Genomic DNA, 25,208 nt, shown 5'->3' on the forward strand with positions numbered 1-25,208 from the left:
AGTTTTTTTCTTATAACAAAAAAAGCCTAATCCTCCTAAAGAACGTAACCCCATCCATCCACCCCAACCCCCAAAAGCCTAAACCTAAAGACCCCATCCAAAAAGGAAGAGAAAAAATCTAACCCAAATACTAAATTAAGAAGGTTTTTATTTTAACGAGGGTTGCTAGATAAAAATTTTGTTCTTGTATTTTACATTTTTGATTTTACGTTTTCCATTTTGTTTTATAATTTTTTTTAGTGGTCCAAAATTAGGTTTTTTAAAGTTATGAAAGAACAATTTTATCAATATTAAATCTTAGTTAAAAGAAGGTAAAATACGCAATTGAATTTTTAAGTTGTGTAAATAACTAAATATGCATTTAAGAAGGTGTTTTGGTGAGCTTTTGAAAATTGCTCGTTTGCTTATATGCAAATAGCAAATGGAGCTTTAAAAAATAATAAACAGTTTTTAAAAATTCAAACTTAACTAGGTCTTGATGTATTACACCCCCCCCCCCCCCCCTCTTTAAAAAAAAGACCGGTTGTATTAAAAACGAAAAAAAGAGCAAGACTAGGACATGTTCACAACAGTGAGTTTGAGCTCTAGCTCGAAATTAAACGAGGCAACTCGGCTAGACTCGAGGTCGATCTTGATGGTAAACGAGGCTAAGATCGAGTTAACGAGATCAGCCAAGCTCGGATCAAGTTCGACTTAGTTACAAAAATGAGCCAGCTAGGCTCAGGTAATTTCAAATTAAGTATTTTTTAACTAGCTTTATTCAAGTTTTTTTTCAAACAAGCTACAAATCACGAGCTTTTTTAACAGTTCTACACTATATATATATATATATATATATATATATATATATCACAATACAAACAGAAAGAAAGAAAGAAAGAAGCTTTTTTAACAGAAACTTTGTTTTACGTCTGAATCAAACCATTCAGAGATCCATGTCTGAATCGCACAGTTACAGTGCGTTTGGTTGAAAAATGGATACCATCTTGATGTCTGAATGACCTCTTTCTCATTCACCAAAAATCGTTGAATGAGAAAATTGCCACAGTTACCCTTCTCCTCCTTCTCCTCTGCTGTTATCCACCATCATCCTCACGATTGATCAGACTGTTAACCATCCGCCAACTAACAAACCTTGACACAACACTTTCCTCAACACTCTACAACCTAACCCAACCACTCCTCCCTCGTCCCATCCTCAAACTCCTCGAAATCTCCGGCGACGGCCGCTTACTCTTCCCTATCCTCCTCTCACCTCTCCCGACCAGAATCTCCCTCCTCGTCAACCTCCTCATCGGATCCATCCTCGACCTCATCCTCATCGAAACCATTAAACACCTCGTCTGACGACCTCGCCCTGTCTACAACAAACACTTGTTTCTCACCTTCTCCGTTGACCCCTGGTTGAGTCTGCTTGTTATAGTTTGGGCATTTGCTACGTCGGTTTCTCGGGTTTATATGGACGACATTTCGTCTTTGATGTTGGTGCTGGTGATGTGTTAGGTGTGGTTAATGCAGTAGTCGTGTTTCGGTTTTTGAAAACTCTAGTTTTTTACCTCGGTAATTTCGACGAAGCTATTACGGTAACAATCGGTAATTCGTGATTGACTTATTGTTATGTTTTGTGTTGTATTATGTATACAATTTATATGAGAACTACATTAACTGGAATCATGTTTATTACAACTTAATTGATCACAAAGTTGCAGCGATCTTATTGTTTTATGAGAGAACACAATTTACTAGATCAATATGTATGTATATTTAGAATATAAATTGAACATATTAAGCATATGACCAGTTGCAGACACTTACTTTGTGATGTTATCTTTACACTATGCAATTGATTTGATACATTGATTCTCTTGTGATTCAATGCATTTTTTAAACTTTTGGAGTTGTAAGTTATTTACTTGGAGGCATCTGATTATCAGTTGGAGCAAATATTTGTCACATATTTAATAAACCATTTTCCCTCTAGAAGTTATATGGTTTATAGTTTAATACCTGCACATTTCATTTTGATGATGCTCACTGGTTGATTGATGTTTGACAGGTTGTGATTGATAGAGGACCAAACCTTTAGTGTATATGTTATTTCCGAATGCTTGACTAATCTCATAGGGTAGGATTAATCACTTTTATCCATTTGTAGCGATACATTTACTTAGGCATTTAAACGTTCTGATTGAACACGAATTGGATGGTTGATGGTTCCGGTGGTGGTTGTTTGGCCATGGGATGATTCAGTTGTACTCCATTCTGAATATTAATCATTAATCAACTTGTAAGGCCCTGTTACCGGTAGCCCTACTTTCATGTTGGATTTACTCATAAACGCAGTTCTAAATATCAGAGTTAATAAAAAACATTCGCGGAATATAAAAACTTTAATAAAACATTTCATAACAATTCAAAACTTATCTTAAACAACCAACTTTGTCTTTCGAAAACTAAGTAATTAAAACATAATACGCCCTGAGCCTTCCGATGCCAGTCTCTTATTCAATGCCACGTGTCCCCTCAAGCGAGCTGCCTCATCCTACTCACCTGCGTGCATACTAAAAGTCAGCTACGCTGAGTGAGTTCTAGTTAATCATACATTATACAATACACACAAACTTATATTCTTTCATTCATACTTTCATACTTTCTTTTGTACTAACTTGCTTTCATATCTTACGTTATAAAAAGCATTACGCCCTACATTCCTCGAGTATTATTAGGGCTCGGTACCCTCCTTCCTCGAGTATTAAAAGGTCTCGGTACCCTCCTTCCTCGAGTATTATTAGGGCTCGGTACCCTCCTTCCTCGAGTATTATTAGGGCTCGGTACCCTCTTTCCTCGAATATTAGTAGGGTTCGGTTCCCTAGTTCTCGAATATTAGTAGGGTTCGATTCCCTCTTCGTTACCATACAACCATACATCATACCTCGAGTATTATTAGGGCTCGGTACCCTTTTCGTAACCATACAACCATACAACCATCCTTTCCTTTTTTAAAACTTTATCACGTTCATACACATAAGCATACATATCATACTTACATTATATATAGCGTTACAACCTGACAGTGCGTGCAATATCCGAAGATCGTTCACGTACCATCAAGCAATCATTCATGCATTTCACATTATTCACATAAGGCATACACTTATCTCTTAGGATAAGTTTATTAACAAACATATTGAGTATGCACACAGCCCCGAAAACATAACACATAAATGGGGCTAGAAACTCACCTGAATGCGGTTACGTTCACCGTTAATCGTAATCCCTTTCTTCAGTTGTGCACGGATGACTGTATAATAAGTACGCGTATCAATTAACTATCACTACTCATATCATCTTTCTAGTCTTAGCTACTACCCACAACGAACGGGGGTCCGGGGGCAGCGCCCCTGGCAGCGGGGTCTAGGGGCGGCAGCCCCTAGCAGGGTCCAAGGGGCAGAGCCCCTGGCTGGGGTCGAGCTGCCAGGTCAGCTTGGAAAAATTTTATTTTCATTAACTGTCTTAAAGCATTTCCTATTAGGATTTTAAGTTACTATTTTATTCACCTACTCATTCGTTAGCCCGATTCGGTACCTTAAAATGCATGTTAAGCTAACTTAACTTAAGCGAACTTAAGGTTCGGCGAACTTAAGACTTGGCGAACTTAGAGTCCAGCGAACATATGGTTCAGCGAAGTTGATAAGGTAGGCGAACTTGCTTGTAGTGAACTTAACATCAAGCGAAGTTAGGTTTGGCGAAGTTAACCTTAAGCGAACATATGCCAGGCGAAGTTGTCAGGGGCGAACTTGGCTGGCGAACTTGCTTGAAGGCGAAGTTGGCTTGCAGGCGAAGTTAATCAGCATTCGCCTCTGTTCATTCGTAATCACCAGAATCACCCTCGTTTCATCGAGAAATTCTTGGATATGAAGTTAACAAGTCCCGCGATCATTCCCATGGCCTTGTTCGGGTAAAACTTAGCCCGGAATGACGTAAAGTTTGGACCTTTATGGTAAAAACGTTCAATACAAGATTTACGGTTTATCCTATACGAACCGTATCTGTTTATGGGTTCATTGGATTCGTCCTAGCATCAAGTTTGTTACTTTACGTTTCTTTTAGAGCCGATCTATTATAGTTTCAAGTTTCATGGCTAACCGTCTAATAAAATATGAACTTTAAGATCGAAATCATACCTTTATGTTTTCGTTTTGGTTTCGGTTAGCTAGCTTATGAACTTTGGATCTTGTATAACTCTTGAATCACGTTTTCTTGCTCAGATTTCACCTCTCTCACGCTCGGCCGCGTATGGTGTGTGTGTTTGGAGTGTGTAGAGATTAAGATAGAATGAAATGAGGTTTAGGGTTTTAGGATGGTTTAAGGGGATATTTATATCCCTTAAAGCCCATGGACCTAAGACCCGTTACCCTTAATCCATCTTAATTAATCCAAGTCCATGGTCCTTTCTTTATTAGGCATAAGTTAACTATTAACACACGATAACTAAACGCGACTTTCTTTATTTAATATTAGAATATTTTAGGATGTTACACAACTTAGCAGCCATTGACGCCTCACTCGCCATTCCGGTATGTTCCATTTGATATTCACTTTTGATGTTCTTGCTTCTAAAAATCAAGTTCAGGGAGGTCTCTATGTGATATTCATATACATTATATACTCAGATTAGGATGATATTCATATCTTTTGATGTTTGGGCTTCTTAATTTTGATACTTAGTTGTGCCATATGTTTTTTCAATCATTATTTTAAATCTTGTTGTTTACTATTTGCGGCTTTCTTCATTCGATTGCAGGTCAATCCAGCCTTCTGTTACATCTCCTCAGATCAGGTGGTTTATTGTTATATCGTATGCTTTATCCTAACATACACCTTTATAGTTAGTTGGATTAATGTATTACTAATATGTTTTAATGTCTTCTAAAACTTTTATCTCAGAATTGTAAATGGAACTCAACCTACCTACTTGGAGATTATTCCTTTGCAAAGTATAACAAGGTACATGCCCACTATTATAGCCCCATTTATTTAAAGCCCTTTGGTTAAATACTTAATATTAGAAAAAATGAGATATAAGAACATATACTAATTTTAGTGTAATAAACCTTACCAAAAAGTCTACAAACAGTACCTTTTAATTTAATGACGTGTAATCAGCCCCTGACAAAAAGAACTTTTTGCACAGGTACTTTGTCAACGCTACCATCACCGACGACACATCGATTTCTTTGACAATGTGAAGACAAGTCCCTCCTAAGAAAACCATTTAACGAGCTGATCAGAATCCATGGCCACCTTTGACAATATGTCATTATTTGTCATAACCTTTTGTCGTGTATCATTGTTTGTAGATTTCGTTTGGCCCGATTGAAAGGTTGGTCGAAAGCTTATAAAGTCGTGCGTGTTGTGAGCGACTTTGATCAAAAGAGATTTATGGTTTTTAACAGGCACATATAGCTTTAGCCGTGTTTGATGTTTAGGTGTTTTGTCTACTTGTAGGTGTATTGTTAAGTTATTTGTGTCAGTGTTTTGTCTATTTGTGTCGGTGTTTTGTTGAACTATTTTTAAGATGTATTTGGGTTGATTATAACAAAAGTTTGTTTTAAGATGTATTTTGGTTGGTTGTAATGAATGTTTGGTCATTTAGTAAACTTATTATGCTTTCTGACTAAACAGATATATTTCATTCTGCATTAAATAGTTTAAAGGGGTAAAATAATCATTTTCACAATCGTTCAAAGGTTCAACCAAATAATACTTACTGGTTCAGCGCTCAAAGCCTCTTGTTCATTTAGACCTTTTAATGATTCACCACAAGTTCGATTAAGATAAAGTGAGTGAGGTGTATGACATAAACCCCCAAGTCCATCAATCAATCAATCAATCAATCAATCTTTACGAAGAATATCTTTCTTTCTTGTTTGTGTGAATTGGATTATTATTATGGAGCTTCTCTCTCAGAATTTGTTCTTCACTTGTGTCGTATCGCTTAGCACTAACAGTCACTCCTTTAAACTTTACACAACCAAAAACCACCACAACGCTAGAAGATTAAGAATAATAACAAGAGCTCATTCAAGCGGGCGGCGTAGTAGTAAAAGTAAAAAGAACCACTTGAGGAAGAAGCTAATTGACCAACAGGTACTCCCTCCTTCAATTTCGGATTTGGGTTTTAAACAACATGAACAAACTACACATTTTGAACCCCAACCAGAACCATCTCTAAATTCCTCAGATTCGGATCTCGGTTTCTATCAAGATCAAATTTTTACAACAACCCCAAACCCGAATCCATTTACTCTAAATGAGGATAATAATAACAATGCCACTATGTTAGCAGCAGCAGTACCAAATTATCCTTCACTTGCCGCAAACTCATTTGGACAACCTAAATTAACTAGGATTGGAGTTTCACTATGTTGGGGGTTGCTTCTCTTTACAGCCTTCCATCGGCTTTTTAAGAAAACTAAAAAAGAAGGGTATTCGGGTCTAGGACGACGCCCAAACAAGACTCCATCTGGGAAGTCATTCAACATTCCAAGGACCCACAGCCGGAGATGACGAGGCCCGAACTTGATAAGGAGGAGCTTATGAATAGCATTGTCAAGCTGGATCAAATTCAAGAGATTAGAGAAATGGCAAGGCATGCGCGCGAAATCGACACTAAACCGTAGACGATGATGAACCAGGTGGAACGGATTTTAATATCCTGCTTCCACAAGGTGATGTTAGTTTTCAAGATTCTTCTGATAAAAAACAACAACAACCAGCAAAGCTATCGGTAGAGTCTAGGATTCAAGATTCTTCTGATAACAAACAACAACCGTACCCAGTAACAACCACACCTATAGCAAAGCCGTTGGTAGAGTCTGGGATTCAAGATTCTTCTGATATGGAAGGAAAAGAGTCAAACTTATTTGACAATGGAGTGAAGTTAAGGATTATTAGTTCTGTTAAGGAAGCAAAAGCGTATCTTCACGAGAAAGAGAAAAAACAAGAACCTGAGATTAATAATTTACATCAAGTTCCAAAGATGGATAGTAATGGTGATGTGTTCGCTAATAGCACATCGGAGTCTTTGAAGGATACAACTACTAGTCTGGAGGGAGATGGGGATGCTTTGATCAACGATTCGGATTCTAAAGGTGAGAGTGTTAAAGGTAGTGGTGGGGATTTAGGAAGAGCGGATCGTGACAAGTGGATCGAGGAAAATTTTCATGAATTTGAGCCGCTGGTTGAGAAGATTAGAGGTGGATTTAGAAACAATTACATGGTAGCTAGGGAAAAAGTGAAACAAGATATGGATTTAGTCTTGGAGCTTGAACGTGATGATAACGAAAGCGAATTTGAATGGATGAAAGACGAGAAGCTTAGAGAAATCGTGTTCCAAGTACGAGAAAATGAGTTGATGGGCCGGGATCCATTCTATCTTATGGACGCTCAAGACAAGGCCTTGTTTTTCAAAGGCCTCGAAGAGAAAGTTGAGAAAGAAAACGAGAAGCTAGCTCATCTTCATGAATATCTTCATTCCAATATTGAAAATCTTGATTACGGTGCAGGTAATTTATAAAAGTTTCACTCTTGAAGTCAAATGGATCGTATTGTATTTATGTCTTCTAATAAAAAGCAAGTTATTTTTAGATGGGATTAGCTTGTATGATTCTCCAGACAAGATCATACCACGATGGAAGGGCCCACCACCAACAACGACAACGAGTCAAGAGTTTCTTGATAATTATTTAGATCAAAGGAAAGCACTTTTTGCTGAAACTTTGGGGAATTTGGATCTTCATTCACAAAACAACACCAACGAAAAAGTTGCGAACAGCCAAACAAACGAAAAAGTCGTAAACAAGAGTTCAAAAACTGTGATAGAAGGGAGTGACGGCTCCGTTAAACCTGGCAAGAAATCCGGGAAAGAGTTTTGGCAGCATACCAAGAAATGGTCTCGTGGATTTATCGATTCTTATAACGCCGAGAATGATCCAGAAACTAAGGCTCTTATGAAGGATATCGGGAAGGACTTGGACCGATGGATTACCGAGAAAGAGATACAAGAGACTGCTGATATTATGGATAAGGTTCCTGATAAAGGGAAGAAGTTCATTGCAGAAAGAATCAATAAGTTGAAGAGGGAAATGGAGTTGTTTGGACCCGAAGCCGTTGTCAGCAAGTACAGTGAGTATGAAGATGAGAAGGAAATAGATTATTATTGGTGGCTAGATCTTCCACATCTACTAGTAAGTATTCCGTTGATGCCAAACAGTGACATGTTTTTGTTCTAATTCTCTTTCGTCGGTGTATGCATGATTGTATGTATGTTTCCAAAATTTGCAGTGCATTGAGATATATATTGACGAGAGAATTGGATTCTATTCGTTGGAGATGGCGTCGGATCTTGAACTAGATCCAAAACCACATCATATTATCGCGTTTGAGGATGTTGGTGACTGCAAGAATCTTTGCTATCTTATACAGACGCACATGGAAATGCTCGGAAATGGCAATGCTTTTGTAGTGCCACAAACGCCAAAGGTTAGTAGTAATTTCTTAACCAATCGTTTGCTTTTATGTTTTGTACTGATATATGTATGCATGGATATAGGATACCTACCGTGAAGCCAAGGAAAATGGTTTTAACGTGACGGTTATAAGAAAAGGAGAGCTGAAACTGGATGTGGATCAAACGCTAGAAGAGGTGGAGGAAAAGATTGTTGACATCGGGAGCAAGATGTACCACGATCAAATCATGAAGTCACGCAACGTGAATATTGATTCAGTAATGAAAGGTGTTTTTGGACCGAAGAAAAACACTAACAGGTAACGGTAAAACTCCTGTTAATTTTTTTTCTATTTTTCTTCAACCAAAAGCATGGCTTACATGTGTCTTTCTTGTTTGTTGATATATTCTCAGAAGAAGGTTGAAGAGGCCAACCAAATGACTTTGCAGGCTGACTTGTATGGACGATAATCATGAAGCTGTACGAGTCTAGTATGCTCATCGAGTATGTCGCCCTTTATGCTCTAGAAACTGTATGCATGTCTGAAGTATACATCATGGTATCTGCTTTTTTGGTATTGTAAATATATCATGTATGAAAACCACATTGTTGAACGGCTAGTCTCTCCTACTGATAGGGGTGTGCAAGAAACCGAAAAAGCCGAACCGAAACAAAAATTGATGGTTTGATTTTGTGTTTTTTTAAAAACCGAACTTACGGTTCGGTTTTGGTTTTGCATGCAATAAAGACTGAAAAAAAACGAACCGAATTTCTAGATTTTTATTTTCTATTTTAAGTCATTTATAGGAATTTAATAAATATGTAACTCAAATAGTTTTGGCCAAATGAATAAATAGTCAATTAGTTTAAAGAGTAAAGTGCCATTTTAGTCCTTGTGGTTTGGCAAATAATACGAATTTAGTCCAAAATGTTTGTTTTTTGCATATGGACCCTCCACGTTTCCCAGTTCTTGCCAATTACATCCAAATCACTAACCCCGTTAAATTTTATTGTTAAGTCAGGGGTAAACACGTCTTTTCACTCTTTCTTTATTATAATACTTATTTAAGTAAACTGCGGTTTTCGTCCCTCTGGGTTGTCAAAATCTGCAGTTTTAGTCCAGTAGTTTCAAATTTGCAATTTTCTTTCTTATGGTTTCATTTCACTTGCAATTAAACCCGAATTTATTAACCTTGTTAAGTCTTGTCATTAACCCATTTGCGTGACCCTCATGTGACGATCAATTTTGTTTCTCTCCAAATAAACCTCATCCCTAATTCGCAACCCCCTCACGTGAGGGGCTGGGGTGTATTTGGGGAAAAAGGAAAAAAAGAAGGAACAAAATTGCCCCTCACGTGAAGGGCACACTGATGGGTTTAACAACTAAACTTAACGAGATTAGGGAATTCGAGTTTAAGTGCGAGTGAAATGAAACCATAGAGAAGAAAATTGCAAACTTAAAACTATCGGACTAAAACCGTAGATTTAGACAAACCATGATGACGAAAACCGCAGTTCACTGAAATAAGTATTATAATAAAGAAATAGTGAAAAGACATGTCTACCCTTAACGAAAAAACTTAACAGGGTTAGTGATTTGGATGTAATTGGCAAGAACTGAGAAACGTGGAGGGTCCATATGCAAAAAATAAACTTTTTGAACTAAATTCGCATTATTTGCCAAACCACAAGGACTAAAATGGCACTTTACTCTAGTTTAAATTAACAAAATTATTTATACCTAAATTTATTATTTTCGGCCAAAAAAAATTTCGTCTTATAATTTTCAAGCTCAAATGGCAAAACTAAACCAAAACAGAAAACTGAGAACTGAAAAACTGAAACCGAATGGTTTCAAAAATCCAAAAACCGAAGTTTTGGTTTGGTTTTAGCCCAAAACCACAATGAACCGGCCGTGCACACCCCTGCCTACTGACATTAACCACATTCCTTATCGATTTCCTGCATGTTCTTAAGGGCTTATAATTTGTCTTTTAATTGCTTTGTCAATTCCAAGGGGATCTAAATTATGTTGCAACTCTCTTATCTCCCATTTCTTTAGTGAGTAGACTGTCTGCAGTCTGCACAAACCAAAACCAAGTGCTCCCTATCTCCCAAAATAAACTCTACTTGTCGTAAACAAACACCGTCTATGTGCGTAGTTGACGAGTTAAAACTCAATAACAACACGGAAGAAGTTATACATTAAACACAAGGAACATAATGCATATTACATACACACATTTATCTCCGCCCTCTTGACTTTTGACTGATTGTTTATGATGGGTTGGAGCTGCTGTTCCAGATAAAGAGGCGTGATAGAAATTTCTTGACGTCAGACGGACTCCGAAGGGAGTATAAAGCCATGGTGTCCTTTGGGCTCGAGGAAACAACGATCGAGTACCCGTTTCCTCTCTTGTTTATCGCCTGGAATTGATTAATCAATCAATATTTTGAAAACAGGTAGAGATGGAACGTTAATTAGTTAGTTAAGTTATAGATACGACCTTAAACGCATCTTCATCTGTTCGATCATCACCAATATAGATAGGGAAGACATCATTTGAACTTCCATATCCAAGTGTCTCTAGTAAGTACTCCATAGCATGACCTTTATCCCATTCGATATCAGGTCGTATCTCAAAAACCTTTTTCCCCTCGGACAACCGAAACTCTTCCAATTCGTCTACGACAGACTTAACAACTTCTTCTAGTATCGGAAAATCCTGTAATTTTTCAATTTCAATTCCATCTTTAGTGTTATATTAATCTCAGCACACACATATATGTAATGACTAATAACAGACAGCCACCGTACATACCTCATCAGAAACATGTCTAAAATGCACAGAAACACAAAACTTATTATTTTCCAGCATCACACCTTTTATATCATTGGTTTCTTCTTTCAACACATCAAGTATCTACAGAAACATATATAGCATGTTTATCGAAGTTCTGTATAAAATTACAATTTTACGTTACGTATATGTTATTTTTTTTATTGAAAAACATATGAAAACTATTACCTTGCGAATTGAAGGCTGGTATATCTGTGCTGGTTGGAAACTTACAACTTCATCACCCTACAAAACTCGAGTTTATTCACGTCGAAGATCTCGTTAATTGTTAGTTACCAGTTATCTTACATTTTTATCAACAGCTTTATTCTGAAACTTTGGATCTCCTATGCACTGAAAAGGGGCTGCAATATCCAGCCCATGGCTGCCAGCATAGTAGATATCATCTAGTTTTACAAATCCATACACCTAAACCAAATTGGAAATTAAATATAAACTTATTATTCAAATAATATAAAATGTAATCAACTTTTTTTTAATTGCTTTTACTAGGGAATTTAACGAGCGATTAGATAGATACTTTATCTCGACTTCGTCCACTTATGATTGCTGTCGGAAAACAACGTGCCACTTCGCTTAGGACCCTTCTCATCTGCATTAAAGGGTAACCCGAAAAGATCAAACTAAAGGTTCAAAATAGCAATATTGAAGAAAAAGTGAAGTGTTAAAAGTGGTGGTGTATCTACTATCTAGAGTTCTAGACTAGTGTGTTATTTGGATTCCACAGTTTATTTTCTTATAAATTTGAAACAAGTTGTAATTGAAAGTTTTTATGTAACCATTCTTTTGTTACTTTTTGTTGCAAACTTCAAAATTTTCCAACCATTTTGCGACAAGATAGTTTAAGTAATTATATTTTTGTTGGTAAATGTACAGTATTAATTAAAAAAAGAAATAAGACTTATTATATTTTGTGAAATTTTTTTGGAAATTTGGTAAGTTTCCCACAATTTTGTGAAAATACTAGTGACATATAGGTTACGATCCGGTCTCTCGTATCACCGATATTGTCCGTTTTGCTCTCGATGAATGGCCCATCTAGAAACTCATAGATTTGTTTTTGGTTTTCCCGGTAAAGACATCTTAGGAGATCACCAGTCCTAAGTCATTCTCCCAGTTGAGCTTAACTTTGAAGTTTTTATATGTCTAAAATTCATTGATGATTTAGAAGACATAACATTCCTTACCTTACTTGTACAAGGCCGATCATGTGAGATTTGCTTTGGGTACATGTTCAATTGGTCCATGCTAATCTTCTCAATATTGTTACACACACACACACATATATATATATATATATATATATATATTTGTTTATTAATTCAAAGATTAATAACATATAAAAATAATGATTTTTTTTCATAGAGTATTTTATTTTAGTGGTTTTTATATAACACTTCACTAAAACAGTAAAAACTGGAAGTGGCTAAATGCATGGATACCTTTTTGGACATAAAAGCTTGATCTGGATTTGGTACAATGTTGGATAGTGTTCCATCATAGTCCAAGAACACTACAATCTTTTTCCCTTTGGCAGTCACTATCATTTCATCAAACATCTCCAATGCAGATGGATGTTTTTTCTATTATCATATAATATATATCAAACTAATCAAATTTACTCCTTTTAAAAACTAATCCTAAAAGTAATTAGCATATTTGCTTGATCATAGTAAGTTTACGTACCAGCCATGAATGATACCTGTTTTCATTCATTGATCGATAATGGCGATTGTCCCCTTTTTTCGATATAGATATGTTGTTTTTCCTTCACGAAAATAAGCAAGAAGGTTACTACAATATATGATTATACGAACATGCATGTATGGTCATCTATAATTAAATTATATAGCCTATAACCTAAGAGAAAAAAAATATCTAATTACATGGTAAGGAGGTGTTTGGTAGCTCTTAATGATATCATTAACAGGCTATCTCTAAATCAATAAGAGGTAGAGTGTGTTCGGGTCACCTTGAAAATACCTTTTAACAGCTCATGAACTAATTGTATTTAAAGCATTAATGATTAAGAGACCAATCAAATAATATATTATCTAGCAGCAAATTATCGGATCTTCAAAATGTCTTATTTGTTTTGATCATCATATATTACTTGAAAAGAAATAAGATTAATTGATAGATCGAATATTTAAATAATTGATAACTATAAACTTGTGAAGAAAAAAAAACCCAAGTACCTGGTTATACAAATGCAAATATATATGTGTATACTTGGGTTACTACTTGCTAATATCAATAGAGGTACATTTCAGCCATTGTTGCCCGTCTACTTAGTGAACTTACAGGATGCGAAGATCAATTGATCAATATATACGAATCTCGAGAGTGGATGGTTGACCACTGCCTGCTTGAGGAAGAGAGTGACCTATCAGAAACAATCTGGGATTAAAGATGTTTATATTTGTTGATCAAATATATGTAATCTTAAGTGAATGAGTGAGAGTGTGTATATATACAATTTAATTGATGAATTATAAATTTGCTTCAGTATTTACATACTTTGTTTAATGGTAACTACATTAATTTATTTCCATTCCCATATGTAGGTCTTTTATATTATATTTATATTTATGACAACTGGGATATATTTTACACCACTAGTTAAAAGAGGTATATTTTTATATCACAAAAACCTTAAACCAATAGATCACCATAATTCATGTTTTCATTCTTTGACTAAAGTTTGTTTTTATCTATTTAACCAGTTTTATTTAACAACTTTCAATAAAACAACTAGCAATACACTAGAAAACATAAACTGAGTTATACAAACTGATTGTCACACAGTTTGGTATGGGTAATACATTGAAGTATGCATTTATAAAAAAGTTACATGTTTGAGTTACATAGTTTTCATTTACATTACATCTTTAGATTCTAGCACTAACTTTCGTTAATGATCCAGTTACATTTATGTAAAATGACTAAAATATCATACTGAGAGACTATTAGTACAGTTTACTTGAAGATTTGAACTTACTTGTAAGTAAATATGTATTAGAAGTTTGACAGGATCAAACCTAACATCCCTTTTGCAACGCAATGCCCCTGTATGGTGCACAATCAAAGTTAAATACCTTCGAGTTATCTCATGACAATTTGGTGGTATATGTTTATAATACTATTTTTAATCTTGTCAAAATCTAAATTGTTAGAACATTTATGTTAAAACCGGCCAATTTAAGGTTAAGCGTACAAGCTTAAGCATATTTTTTATACACATTAGTGTCTTTCTGTATATGTGTAAATTAAAACTAGCAATATGTAAAAAGTCTAAAAATTAATTACAGCTTATAAATGGGTTGTGTGCATTTCAATCCATGAATACATAAGTCGTGTTTGAGTCTATACGCCTAACACGATTTTTTCGTTCATGTTGAATTCATGTTTGTGTAAAAAGAAGTTTAATATTGGGTTTGACCCATAACTATTAACCGGCACGTACACACGACACGTTTAACACCGTTAAGAGCATCATAATGGTCTCCCCCAAACCATTGCCACATTGGACATATCTCATGAACAACTCCTAGTCTCTCTCTATCCATCTGTGGTCGTCAATCCTCCACTCTGTAGTCACAAACATTTACCTTGGAAACACACCATGTCGACCCGTTGGCAATTACTGCCACGGATATCCACCGGAGATGTCTAACAACTAAGCTTCAAATTTGGGTTTATCACCTCAAAAGAATTATATGTAGACTGAACTGAAAAAGTTACATTTGTGAAATATAAAAGCTTACAAGTTAATGTGGAACATAACAGAAGATCTAAAGGAACTTAATCTTATATTATTTCTTTTTATAAGAAATCCTAACTAAATAAAACAAAATACGAAAATGAGTTCAATAATATAAAACTAAGGGCTGGTTACCAAGTTGTGTTTTAATATAGAGTAAACTGCGGTTTTCATCTTTGTGATTTGTCAAAATCTGCGGTTTTAGATCAGTAGTTTCGAATTTGCGATTTTCGTCTATGTGGTTTCATTTCACTTGCAATTAAACCATAACATACTAACACCGTTAAGTCTGGTCGTTATACTCATCAGCGTGCACCTCACGTGAGTGGCAGTTTTGTCATTTTTCTCCCCAAACAAATCCCAACCATAATTCGCAAGCCCTCTCATGCGAGGGGCTGGGTTTTATTTGGGGAGAAAAAGGACAGAGCTACCCTCGTGTGAGGTGCACGTAGATGGGTTTCACGACCAGATTTAACGGGGTTAGCGGAGTTCGAGTTTAGTTGCAAGTGAAATGAAACCACAGAGACAGAAATCGCAAATTTGAAACTACTGAACTAAAACCGTAGATTTGACAAACCACAAGGATGAAAACCATAATTTACTCTTTAATATATTATTAGTAAAACTGTTACATAGACATAAACAAATATTTAAATAATCTACAACTACTTTTAGAGATCACAATAAACCTCGGTCAATTCAATCTGTTTTTTTAACATATTCTGATCACATCCACCTTAGCAACATCATCTATACTACCTCTATTTTACGCACATGCGTCTTCTTGATTACCCAATAATTTGTTTCGCGTAACATAGCCAGTCACTGTAGAATTTCCCTGTTAATTTATATAGGAACCTCCTGTCGCGTAATACCGATGGGACTGCTCTCCACCTACATTAGCCTATCTGGACGCGCTGAGCTACATCTCTATCTATGTCCCCGCCCCTTTGTACAAATGATCTTGAATACTTAAACTTGTTTGATTGTGGAATCACATGGTATTCGATGGTGACCTAGAAGTCTTCATCATTGACGTTTGTGTCACTAAAGGTACTCCATCTTAGAGCGTTCACAGCCTGTTCTATATCCATATCCATATAATTACATAAAAATTCACTACCTTTTATTTCTTTTTCACTCACAATCACTTTTTTAAAAGTATTAAAAAAATATGTGGTATGAACCATGGATTCCCAAATATAACAATAAACCGTAACATTTTCTTATGTCTTTATTCACAAACCACATCTTATAATTTGTTAAACTCTCATAAATTGTAGAGAACGAATCGTGAACGCTTTTAAATGGATCAATCCTTAAACCCTCTATACTTGTTACTTGTTTTGAGGTATGATTATAATAACTTTAAACTAAATATGTTAAATATGTAAATGTATAAACATATAAATCTAATCCATCCCACAAAATTCGGAAAACACGTTCTTTCTTGTAAAGTGTGCACATTGGATATAAACTATTCTCCAATAGGCCAGTAAGAACATGCACACATGTTCTAGCAATGACACGCATTACCCAAACTTAATAAACAAATCATATATATATGTGCTTCTTAGTTCTTACATTATTAACTAGTTGTCAAACTAAATTAGTATTTGAATAGACTACAAGACAAAGTTTTAACGATATTTGTCGGTACTTAGCAGCGGCACACATATCACATGATACGCATAATATTATTGTTATTATATTTTTGTACAGTCACCGAGAATTGCATGTGCGCAACTCCTTCATGATTCCATTTAGAAATTCTCTAGTTCAAATCCGATATCAATTGGGTTTTCTAGTAGTGGGTTGTCAGGCGATATGTTTTCTTTAGAACAAGAGATGGTGGGCTTGAGCTACCTAGTGTTGTCTACGATCGTGGACGCATGAAGTCGCCTTTTAGTCTTTTACCACTGCGTTACTCCAGATAGTTGGCTTTATTCATTGTTCGATGATAATAATAATAATAATAATAAATAAGAATGAGAACTAATTGAATTATCATGGGTGGTTTGGAGTTTTTGTTCTAATATTAGGTAAAAGCATTCTCAGCAACTTCTATATAAGTATGTGAGATGACCCATTTAAACTTTCTCCTAATTCGTTCCACCCATTAAAAGACTTTACAACATTTGTTAGTAAAATAGAACATTTATCGGTGAATAGTGAGCATTAAAGTTGTAATTTCTCATACTTATGAACTTTTTTCTCCAACAAACTCTTCATATATTAAATAAAAGGATCCACTATGTATTTTCGTTCGAAAATCTTTATACATATTAAGTCCGTCCGTTCCCTATTAATGAAAACTTTTATACGTATTAACCAACCCAGGGACGGATTTATACACATGAGTACCGGGTCAAGCGAACCAGGTGTTTTTCGAACCGTAGTGGAGCATTTAATAGCGACTTTTTTAGCGAACCATGTGTTTTCTGGGCTGAACCATATATATAATTTGTTTCAAATATATACATAAAACATATACTGGCTTAGTGGCAAGGCGTGCATTGTGTTTGAGTGCAGACCCGGGTTCGAGTCTCACACAACCTTATTTTTTTTTGCCTTTTTCTTTTGTGCTCTATTACCTTTATACACCTTTCTTAAAAACCCTAAACACCCCCAATTTCCCTCCCTGCTCCACCTCTACCACTTCTGCGTAGAGAAAGAAAGAAGAAGGTGCTATTAAAACTCAAAACAAAATATAAACAAGAGATCCACCATTGGGAACTTTTGTCGAGCACCTTAAATGCACTGCAAAACCTTACATAAGACCCGCTGCGCTGCCGGTGCCAGATCAGACGGTCAACATTGACACATTGTGCACGAGAACTCTTCGATTTCTACTTACCAGAAACTCGCCGTCGCAGATACCCTCCGCGTTCAGGTGCGTTCCCGCCCCTTTTGTAGTTCGTTAGTTAACCCTGAGAAAAATTGATGTGGGTAATTGTCAAATTCCAGATTTTTTTGATGCCAAATTTCCACCATGAATCTTATACTATTTTTCACTAGTTGTCGATTTTTCATTATAATTCAGAGGTTCAATACAATTTCAAAACCTACTAGAATGAGACTTTTGATGATTGAGTGTTCAAAAAAGATGTTAGTTTTTTAGGGCTTTGAATTTTATTTTTGCTTTTACAGAACTTAAATTTGATAGATTATGGACCGTTTTTTATCGAGAAGGCCACGAGACCCTTCACCATCTAGTAGTAATAATCTGGCAAGAGTCGAATTGGATGATCTTCCATGGGATCCTTCAGATCGAAAGCCGATTTCATCATATCATCCTAATCAAAAAGATGAAATTAGAAGAACATATTTGCTAAGAGGGCCATGTCAACCTATTGGGCATAATTTTCCGCAACGAGATTTTAGTGGTTGCTTAAGAAAATTTCGTCCCGAGTGGTTTAAGACACATGAAAATTGGTTGGAGTATAGTGTTAAAACGGATAAAGCATATTGCTTGTTTTGTTATTTGTTTCCAGAAACTGGTCAAAAAGATGCGTTTGTGACCGATGGATTTGGTAATTGGAGCCATTCTGATAGAATATCCTCACATGTTGGTGGTATTAGAAGCCTTCACAACAAAGCACGTAAAAAAGGTGAGGACTTACTTAAACAAGAACAATCCATACATGTTGTCTTTGACAAACAAACTAATAAACAAAAAAGGGACTATAGACTCCGTTTGAGTACCTCAGTTAGACTTGCAAAAGGTTTGTTGAATGGTGGATTACCTTTTCGTGGTGATGATGAATCTGAAAGTTCACTCTATAGAGGACATTTTATAGAGTTTTTGAAATTGTTGGGAGAAATAAATGAAGATATTGCTAAGGTTATATTAAGTAACGCTCCGGGGAGATGCCAAATGATCGCTCCATCCATCCAAAAAGAGATTTGCAATTGTTTTGCACAAGAAGTATTAAAAAAGATATTCAATGAACTTGGTGATGATGTTTTTGCAATATTGGTTGACGAATCGAGAGATATTTCTAAAAAGGAACAAATGGCCATAGTTTTAAGATACGTTGATCAATTTGGAATTGTAAAAGAACGATTCATTGGCCTTGTCCATGTCAAGGAAACAACCGCGTCGTCTCTTAAATCTGCAATTGATGATTTATTTGCTCGTTACAACTTGAGTTTGCGGAAGGTTAGAGGCCAAGGATATGACGGTGCAAGCAACATGTCCGGTGAGTTTAATGGATTGAAAGCTTTGATTTTGAAAGAAAATTCTTCGGCATATTTTATTCATTGTTTTGCTCATCAACTTCAACTTGTTGTTGTAGCTCTTGCGACAAAGCATCATGACATCTATAAGTTTTTTGATGAAGTGTCGGATTTAACGAATGTTGTTGGTGCTTCTTGCAAACGAGTAGATTTGATTAGAGAAAGTCAAAGAGAGAGATTACATTTGAATCCGGAAATTGAAACAGGGCGTGGAAAAAGTCAATAATTGTCACTTGCGAGAGCTGGAGATACACGTTGGAGTTCTCATGAAAAAACTCTTTTGCGTTTGCTTGCTTTATATCCTACCGTTATTGATGTGCTCGAGTACATAGAAAATTGGGGAGAGATACGTGCTCAGAAAAGTCAAGCACATGGCCTTCATGTATACATGAAATCTTTTAATTTTGTATTTTATCTACATTTGATGAAGTAAATCTTGGGAGTTACAAACACATTGTCTCAAGCTCTTCAGAGAAAGGATCAAGACATCATGAATGCAGTTGAGCTGGTTAGATCAACCAAAAAAGCTCTTGAAAACTATCGACTTGAAGGTTTTGACTCTCTTTTAAAAGATGTTACATCTTTTTGTGACAAATATGAGATTGAAGTTGTTAACATGGAAGATGAGTATGTTGACCCAAAAAACCGAAGAAGAAAAACAAACATCACTAATCGTCACCATTATGTGGTTAATAATTTCAATACGGTTCTCGATATGCAAATTCAAGAGCTTGGAAATCGTTTTAATGAGGTAACCACGGATTTGCTTACGTTTATGAGTTCTTTGAGCCCGTGTCGTGATTTTCGCGCCTTTCATAAGCTAAACTTGCTAAAGTTGGCCGAGATGTATCCGTATGATTTTAGTTTTGATGAAAAGAGACAAACTCATGTTTGAACTTGGCCACTACATTGCTAATGTGAAAGAAGATTCGAGGTTTGACAATCTTAAAGGGGTAAGTGATCTTGCAAAAATGATAGTGGAAACAAGAAAACACATTGATTATCCGTTGGTTTATCGTTTAATAAAATTGTCACTAGTTCTACCGGTTGCAACGGCTAGTGTTGAAAGAAGTTTTTCTTCAATGAAGCATGTGAAGACGGAACTACGTAATAGGATGGGTGACGGGTACATGAATGATTCTTGCATTTGCTACATTGAAAGAGAGTTTTTACTACAAGTTTCGATCGAAGATGTAATGCAACGCTTTCAAAAGATGAAAACTCGTAAAGAACAACTATAAGGTTAGTTTTTTTTTTTATTTCGAAAGATTATCGTTTTTAAGTCCCGTGTTTTTTTAGTTTCTAATGATGATGTTTTTTAGTTATTATATCGTTTTTTATTATATGATTAATCTTACTTGACCCGAACCGTTAAACTAATCCGAATCGTCAACCCGACCCAATTTTTTTATACGCGTTCTTATATATTTAGAGCATATTAAAATAGCGAACCAGATAAAAAAAAATTCTAAATCCGTCACTGAACCAACCCACACACGCATGTTTTTATCTAAGCTTCGTTAGTGGCTGAATTTTTATAAGTTGTTGTGTATTTTGTTGTTGGTAGTACCATTGGTGGTTAAATAGAAAAGCAGTAAAGTTGTAATAAAATATGATGGGGGTACATTTAATTATATTGACCAGCCAGGTTCAGGTGTTTATTTATATCGTATTTTATTACTTAATAGTTGAAGCACATATAATGTGTCACAGAGAATAATAATTATTTATTACTTTACATATTTACAATCTTGTGCGACTGTCACTGGTTGACAGGTTTGCAATCTCCACTATCATGTACAAACAAACCATGATAATTATTATTAATATATACAAAATCAATTCATTTTCATTCCATCACCTACCTCACTTATTTATTTTTTTGTATTTATTTTATTTTATAGAATGACTAACGCGAACACACTTTAATACTATTCATTTGAAGCGTTAACCATTTGAAGAAGAGCGTCATTATATTCGTTATGTACTTATTGTTACATAACCCAAGGACTGCTTTCATTTCGTCCCAAGTATTAATTCTTAGTTGAATGAACGTGATTAGGAAAATAGACGACTTTATAGGCTAAATTTGAAGATAAAGATAACGATGACGCTTAATATATCTATTATAGAAAATTTAGCCGGACGGATAATCATCAGTAAACAGACTCATCAAACCTTCTCTAACTCTGCAAGTTAGTCAACATAAGTAGTGAAATAACACAGTTTCAAGTGTTAATTTGTTGACAATTATATGAGGCGTTGTTCAAGTGGCCAACTTGGTTTTTCTTATATTGGCTTGGCCAATTGCTTTAAAGTTTAAGTTTTAATATCAAGTCCTTATCCTATGTGGTTAGCAACAAGTACAAAACTAGATCTACCTTTTCCTTTTTCTTAAATTACATGCAATTATTGGGCCTTTTATCAATTATTTATTACATGCAATTATGTGGGGAAATTTCTTAAAATGTCTATATTATCAACTCAAGTCAAGACTTTATCCATTTAACTAAAATTTTTTAAAATGTCCATTGTATTTACGCTTGGCTCCTCCCTTAAATCAAGTAAGACGCCGGTTTTCTCTTTTAAAATGATGGCCGACTGTATAAAAGTAAGCACGACGGTATAAAAGTATGACCGACAGTATAAATGTGTTGCCGAATGTATCAAAGTACAGGCGACGTTATAAAAAGGTGGACCAATTCCATTAAAATTAATTGAATTAAACTAAGTTTTATAATAAAATCTTATTAAATTTTCTTTTATAACTTTTAATGCATAAGGTTTTAATTTTCGAATTTACCGTTGTGAACCACTTACTTTTATTTATGCGTGGGCGTAAATTTTACTCAAAATCGAGTCGTGTCAAATTTAAATCGAACGTTTAGACATAATTTTGACCCGATTCGACTTTAATTAAAGTTTATGCCGCCCGGTGGTGATGGTCGGGTGGTAGTTGCCTCGACGGTTGTTCTTTTACCACCTCTCTTCTTTTACTCTTCTCTCTCATTTGTTATCAACTCTGGCGTCGACGATATTGTATATATATGGTCGAACAATCTCCTTCTTCCTCCTTTTGTTGACAAACGACACCTCTCTCTGGTAATTGTTTTAAACTAGAAAAAGAAGATTATATTGCCTAGAAACATTATTTTTTATATGTCTTCAAGTACATGATGTTGAGTGTTGTCTTCATCTTTTGATATTAATTTCGTATGTGTTATGTTTTAAGTGGTTAAGAAAAAAGTAGTCTGACAACACAAATAAGTTAGTATCCGAACTTATTTACAATGGACATTTAGGGAATTATAAAAGCTTATGGACAAAGCTTTGAACTTGAAGATAATAATGGACATATTGGTAATTTTCCCATATATCATATATGTATCCATACATGTCACTCAAGTCCAAAGGCAGAACTAGGGGGGTTGAGTGATGGCTCGCCATCGAGGATACCTCTCAAATTTCATAGCGAAGAGATTAATCAACTTAAAACTCTTTTTTTCATTCTCTGTTTTATGTATACCCATAAGCATATATTATGATACCAATAGACCCAGGACCGGCTTAACAAATGTGGAGTCCTATATTAAAACAAGATTTTTTTTGGCATTTTCATGATAATTGTTAAGATTTTTTATTTTATTTTTTGCTTATTACACGTTTTAAACTCATAACCTATACTTTAGTAACAACCAAGCCTACCACCACACCAATACATTACTTTGAGTTTACTTTACTCATAATAATATATACTATATAATAAATAAAGTTTTCTAATGCCACATGTCATCATCAAAGTGTTTCTTACAAAATTTTTCCTCCTCTCTCTCATATTAAATACATTTATATTTTTTATTAATAGTTTTGTATTTCATTTTTTTTTAATATTTCATTTTCTCTTTTTAATAATTTTTCCATGACTTAAAAATTTAAATACCAGCATAACTATGTTATTTTGTTTTATATAATATATTGTATTATTATAAATATTAGGTTTTTATAATTAACCATTTTCATGTTGATTTTGAATAATGAGTGCAAAAATTAAGGTTTTCAATCTATTATATATTAGTTAATTAATATTAAGGTTTTATAAGAAATGATATTATTGGATGCAAATGCAAGATTCACTTAAATTAAAAATTTCAATAAACTTTAACTTATTAAATATATATATGATTGTTTATTAATTACATGTATTTTTTATTTCAAACCCTTAAAAGACAAATTCGCCATTGATGTATTCTCAGTGTTTATGTTAATTTAAACGAGTGAGTTTCTTTAACTGGTTAAAGTATCAAACATGGTTTAGGTCAAAACAGTTTATTATTTGAATGAGTTTCGGTTACGGGTTGGTTTAAAAACCATTACAACTTCTTTTTTTTATTGATTATTTAATCAATTCATCAATTATGTTAAGTTTATCATCTTAAAAGTTTACAAAAATATAAACACTAGACTACATGTTTTGGTTTTCAGGTAGAAAAGACAACTTCTTATCTTTGGAATACAAATGTTAGACGTTATCAGACTGTTAATCAGATGACAAATTGACTTTGTATATCGTTCTATTATTAAAGATTTCAAAAATATAGATTTCTTTAGTGAATGAGTTGTACTTTCATCAAAAAATGAGGTCATTCAAGAAATTAGCTGATGTTAGTTATCCTTGTTTCCGAGAGGTGAAAAATATTACCATTTTTTAAATAGTATCTATCAGACATAAAATGATACGTTACAAGAAAGTATTTCAATTTAGAGGACAATCAACACATAGTTCCTTCCCCCCCCCCCTTTACCTTTAAGATAAATTGGCTAAAGTAACAAAAAAGAAAACAAAGTGGAAGGTTATCAAGTCATAGGTTAGTCCTAAAAGCCGATGTGAAGTGATTTTGCATAAAATATTAACTAGAAAATTGGTCTGTGTAGTGAAACTAAACTATGAAAATACAATATGATAACCGTTCTATAGAAGCCGAAATCGTATCCAGAAGTAATATTGGAACTCATACTTTTAATTCTTAAAAAAAATCCTACACCTTTAAATAAAATAATTAATTTCAAAGAATGAAATTTTCAGTTTATTTCTGCTTTGCAATGAATATTAATAAAAGCTAAGGTCAATCATTATACATAGGTGGTTTGTTTTTAGACAATTTATGTTAGCTTATTGTCACGCACCGCCAAATTTTCAGCTCAATTCTTCGCGTTTTCGGAACATTCCGGTGCGTTCAAGAGGTGTCCAGGGCCGCCATATTAAACCACAACCTGCTATGACATACAAGACTGCACAGAACACTCCGGAACAGCCCAGATGTGCCCTGGAACAGCCTAGAATGGCTGCACATTTCAGCTCCAAAGATGCTGCCAAAAGAAGCTTCTAGACCTGATCACATGCTGGATATTTTGGCTGCCACAAAGAAGTCTCTAGATCAGCAAATGGACAACCCACTTGCTGAATATTTACAAGGAATTCTCTAGATCTAGGCATGATATTTGTATAGAAATATCTAGGTTTAGAACCCTCTAGATCAAATAGTATAAGTAGTATAAATAGGTGATGCAAGGCCTCATTTGGAATCACCCAAAAGCTTGTAAGCATAACACCCTTTGTACTAATATTGTCACACCCCGACTAAAGCGGCGGAACATGCCGAGGTGTAACGATTGCCCATAAGCACATGACACTAATTAAAGCGACAATATTTAACAAACTCATTTCGTTTCACAACATCGAAAATGTCACATAACCGAATATTCATAAGTCAAATACAACAAAATATAAAAAAACATAGCAAGTCAAATATTGTTCATTTTTGCTAATACCCTAAC

The 25,208-nt window shown here is 34.8% G+C and overlaps 4 protein-coding genes across 6 annotated transcripts; 3 read left to right on the forward strand and 1 right to left on the reverse strand.

Moving 5' to 3' along the window:
* The first annotated feature begins 6,487 nt into the window (after positions 1-6,487).
* Positions 6,488-9,269, forward strand: LOC143558530 (uncharacterized). 3 transcript variants are annotated; one of them, XM_077047358.1, is made up of 6 exons: positions 6,488-6,841; positions 6,944-7,568; positions 7,651-8,249; positions 8,347-8,544; positions 8,615-8,829; positions 8,924-9,269. In XM_077047358.1, the coding sequence occupies exons 2-6, from the start codon at positions 7,043-7,045 to the stop codon at positions 8,949-8,951; spliced, it is 1,566 nt and encodes a 521-aa protein (XP_076903473.1). In that variant the 5' UTR covers positions 6,488-6,841; positions 6,944-7,042; the 3' UTR covers positions 8,952-9,269. The 3 variants fall into 3 exon arrangements, with proteins under 3 accessions (XP_076903473.1, XP_076903472.1, XP_076903470.1); XM_077047357.1 differs by having other exon boundaries at positions 6,488-7,568; positions 8,615-8,835; XM_077047355.1 differs by having other exon boundaries at positions 6,488-7,568.
* Positions 9,270-10,787: 1,518 nt separating this feature from the next.
* On the reverse strand, positions 10,788-13,087 carry LOC143558535 (trehalose-phosphate phosphatase B-like). The gene is made up of 8 exons (XM_077047361.1): positions 13,058-13,087; positions 12,814-12,954; positions 11,892-11,963; positions 11,660-11,779; positions 11,540-11,596; positions 11,333-11,434; positions 11,018-11,236; positions 10,788-10,937 (listed from the first exon to the last, which is right to left on the reverse strand). The coding sequence occupies exons 1-8, from the start codon at positions 13,085-13,087 to the stop codon at positions 10,788-10,790; spliced, it is 891 nt and encodes a 296-aa protein (XP_076903476.1).
* A 5,216-nt stretch (positions 13,088-18,303) lies between these two features.
* Positions 18,304-19,599, forward strand: LOC143558537 (uncharacterized). Its single transcript, XM_077047362.1, has one exon. The coding sequence runs from the start codon at positions 18,304-18,306 to the stop codon at positions 19,597-19,599; it is 1,296 nt and encodes a 431-aa protein (XP_076903477.1).
* Positions 19,600-19,863: 264 nt separating this feature from the next.
* LOC143558538 (uncharacterized) lies at positions 19,864-20,268 on the forward strand. Its single transcript, XM_077047363.1, has one exon. The coding sequence runs from the start codon at positions 19,864-19,866 to the stop codon at positions 20,266-20,268; it is 405 nt and encodes a 134-aa protein (XP_076903478.1).
* The last annotated feature ends 4,940 nt before the right edge of the window (positions 20,269-25,208 follow it).

Source organism: Bidens hawaiensis, unplaced genomic scaffold, assembly GCF_021521415.1.
Source record: "Bidens hawaiensis isolate Kalapana, Puna unplaced genomic scaffold, B.hawaiensis_p1.1 tig00019553_1, whole genome shotgun sequence".
Taxonomy (NCBI): domain Eukaryota; kingdom Viridiplantae; phylum Streptophyta; class Magnoliopsida; order Asterales; family Asteraceae; genus Bidens; species Bidens hawaiensis.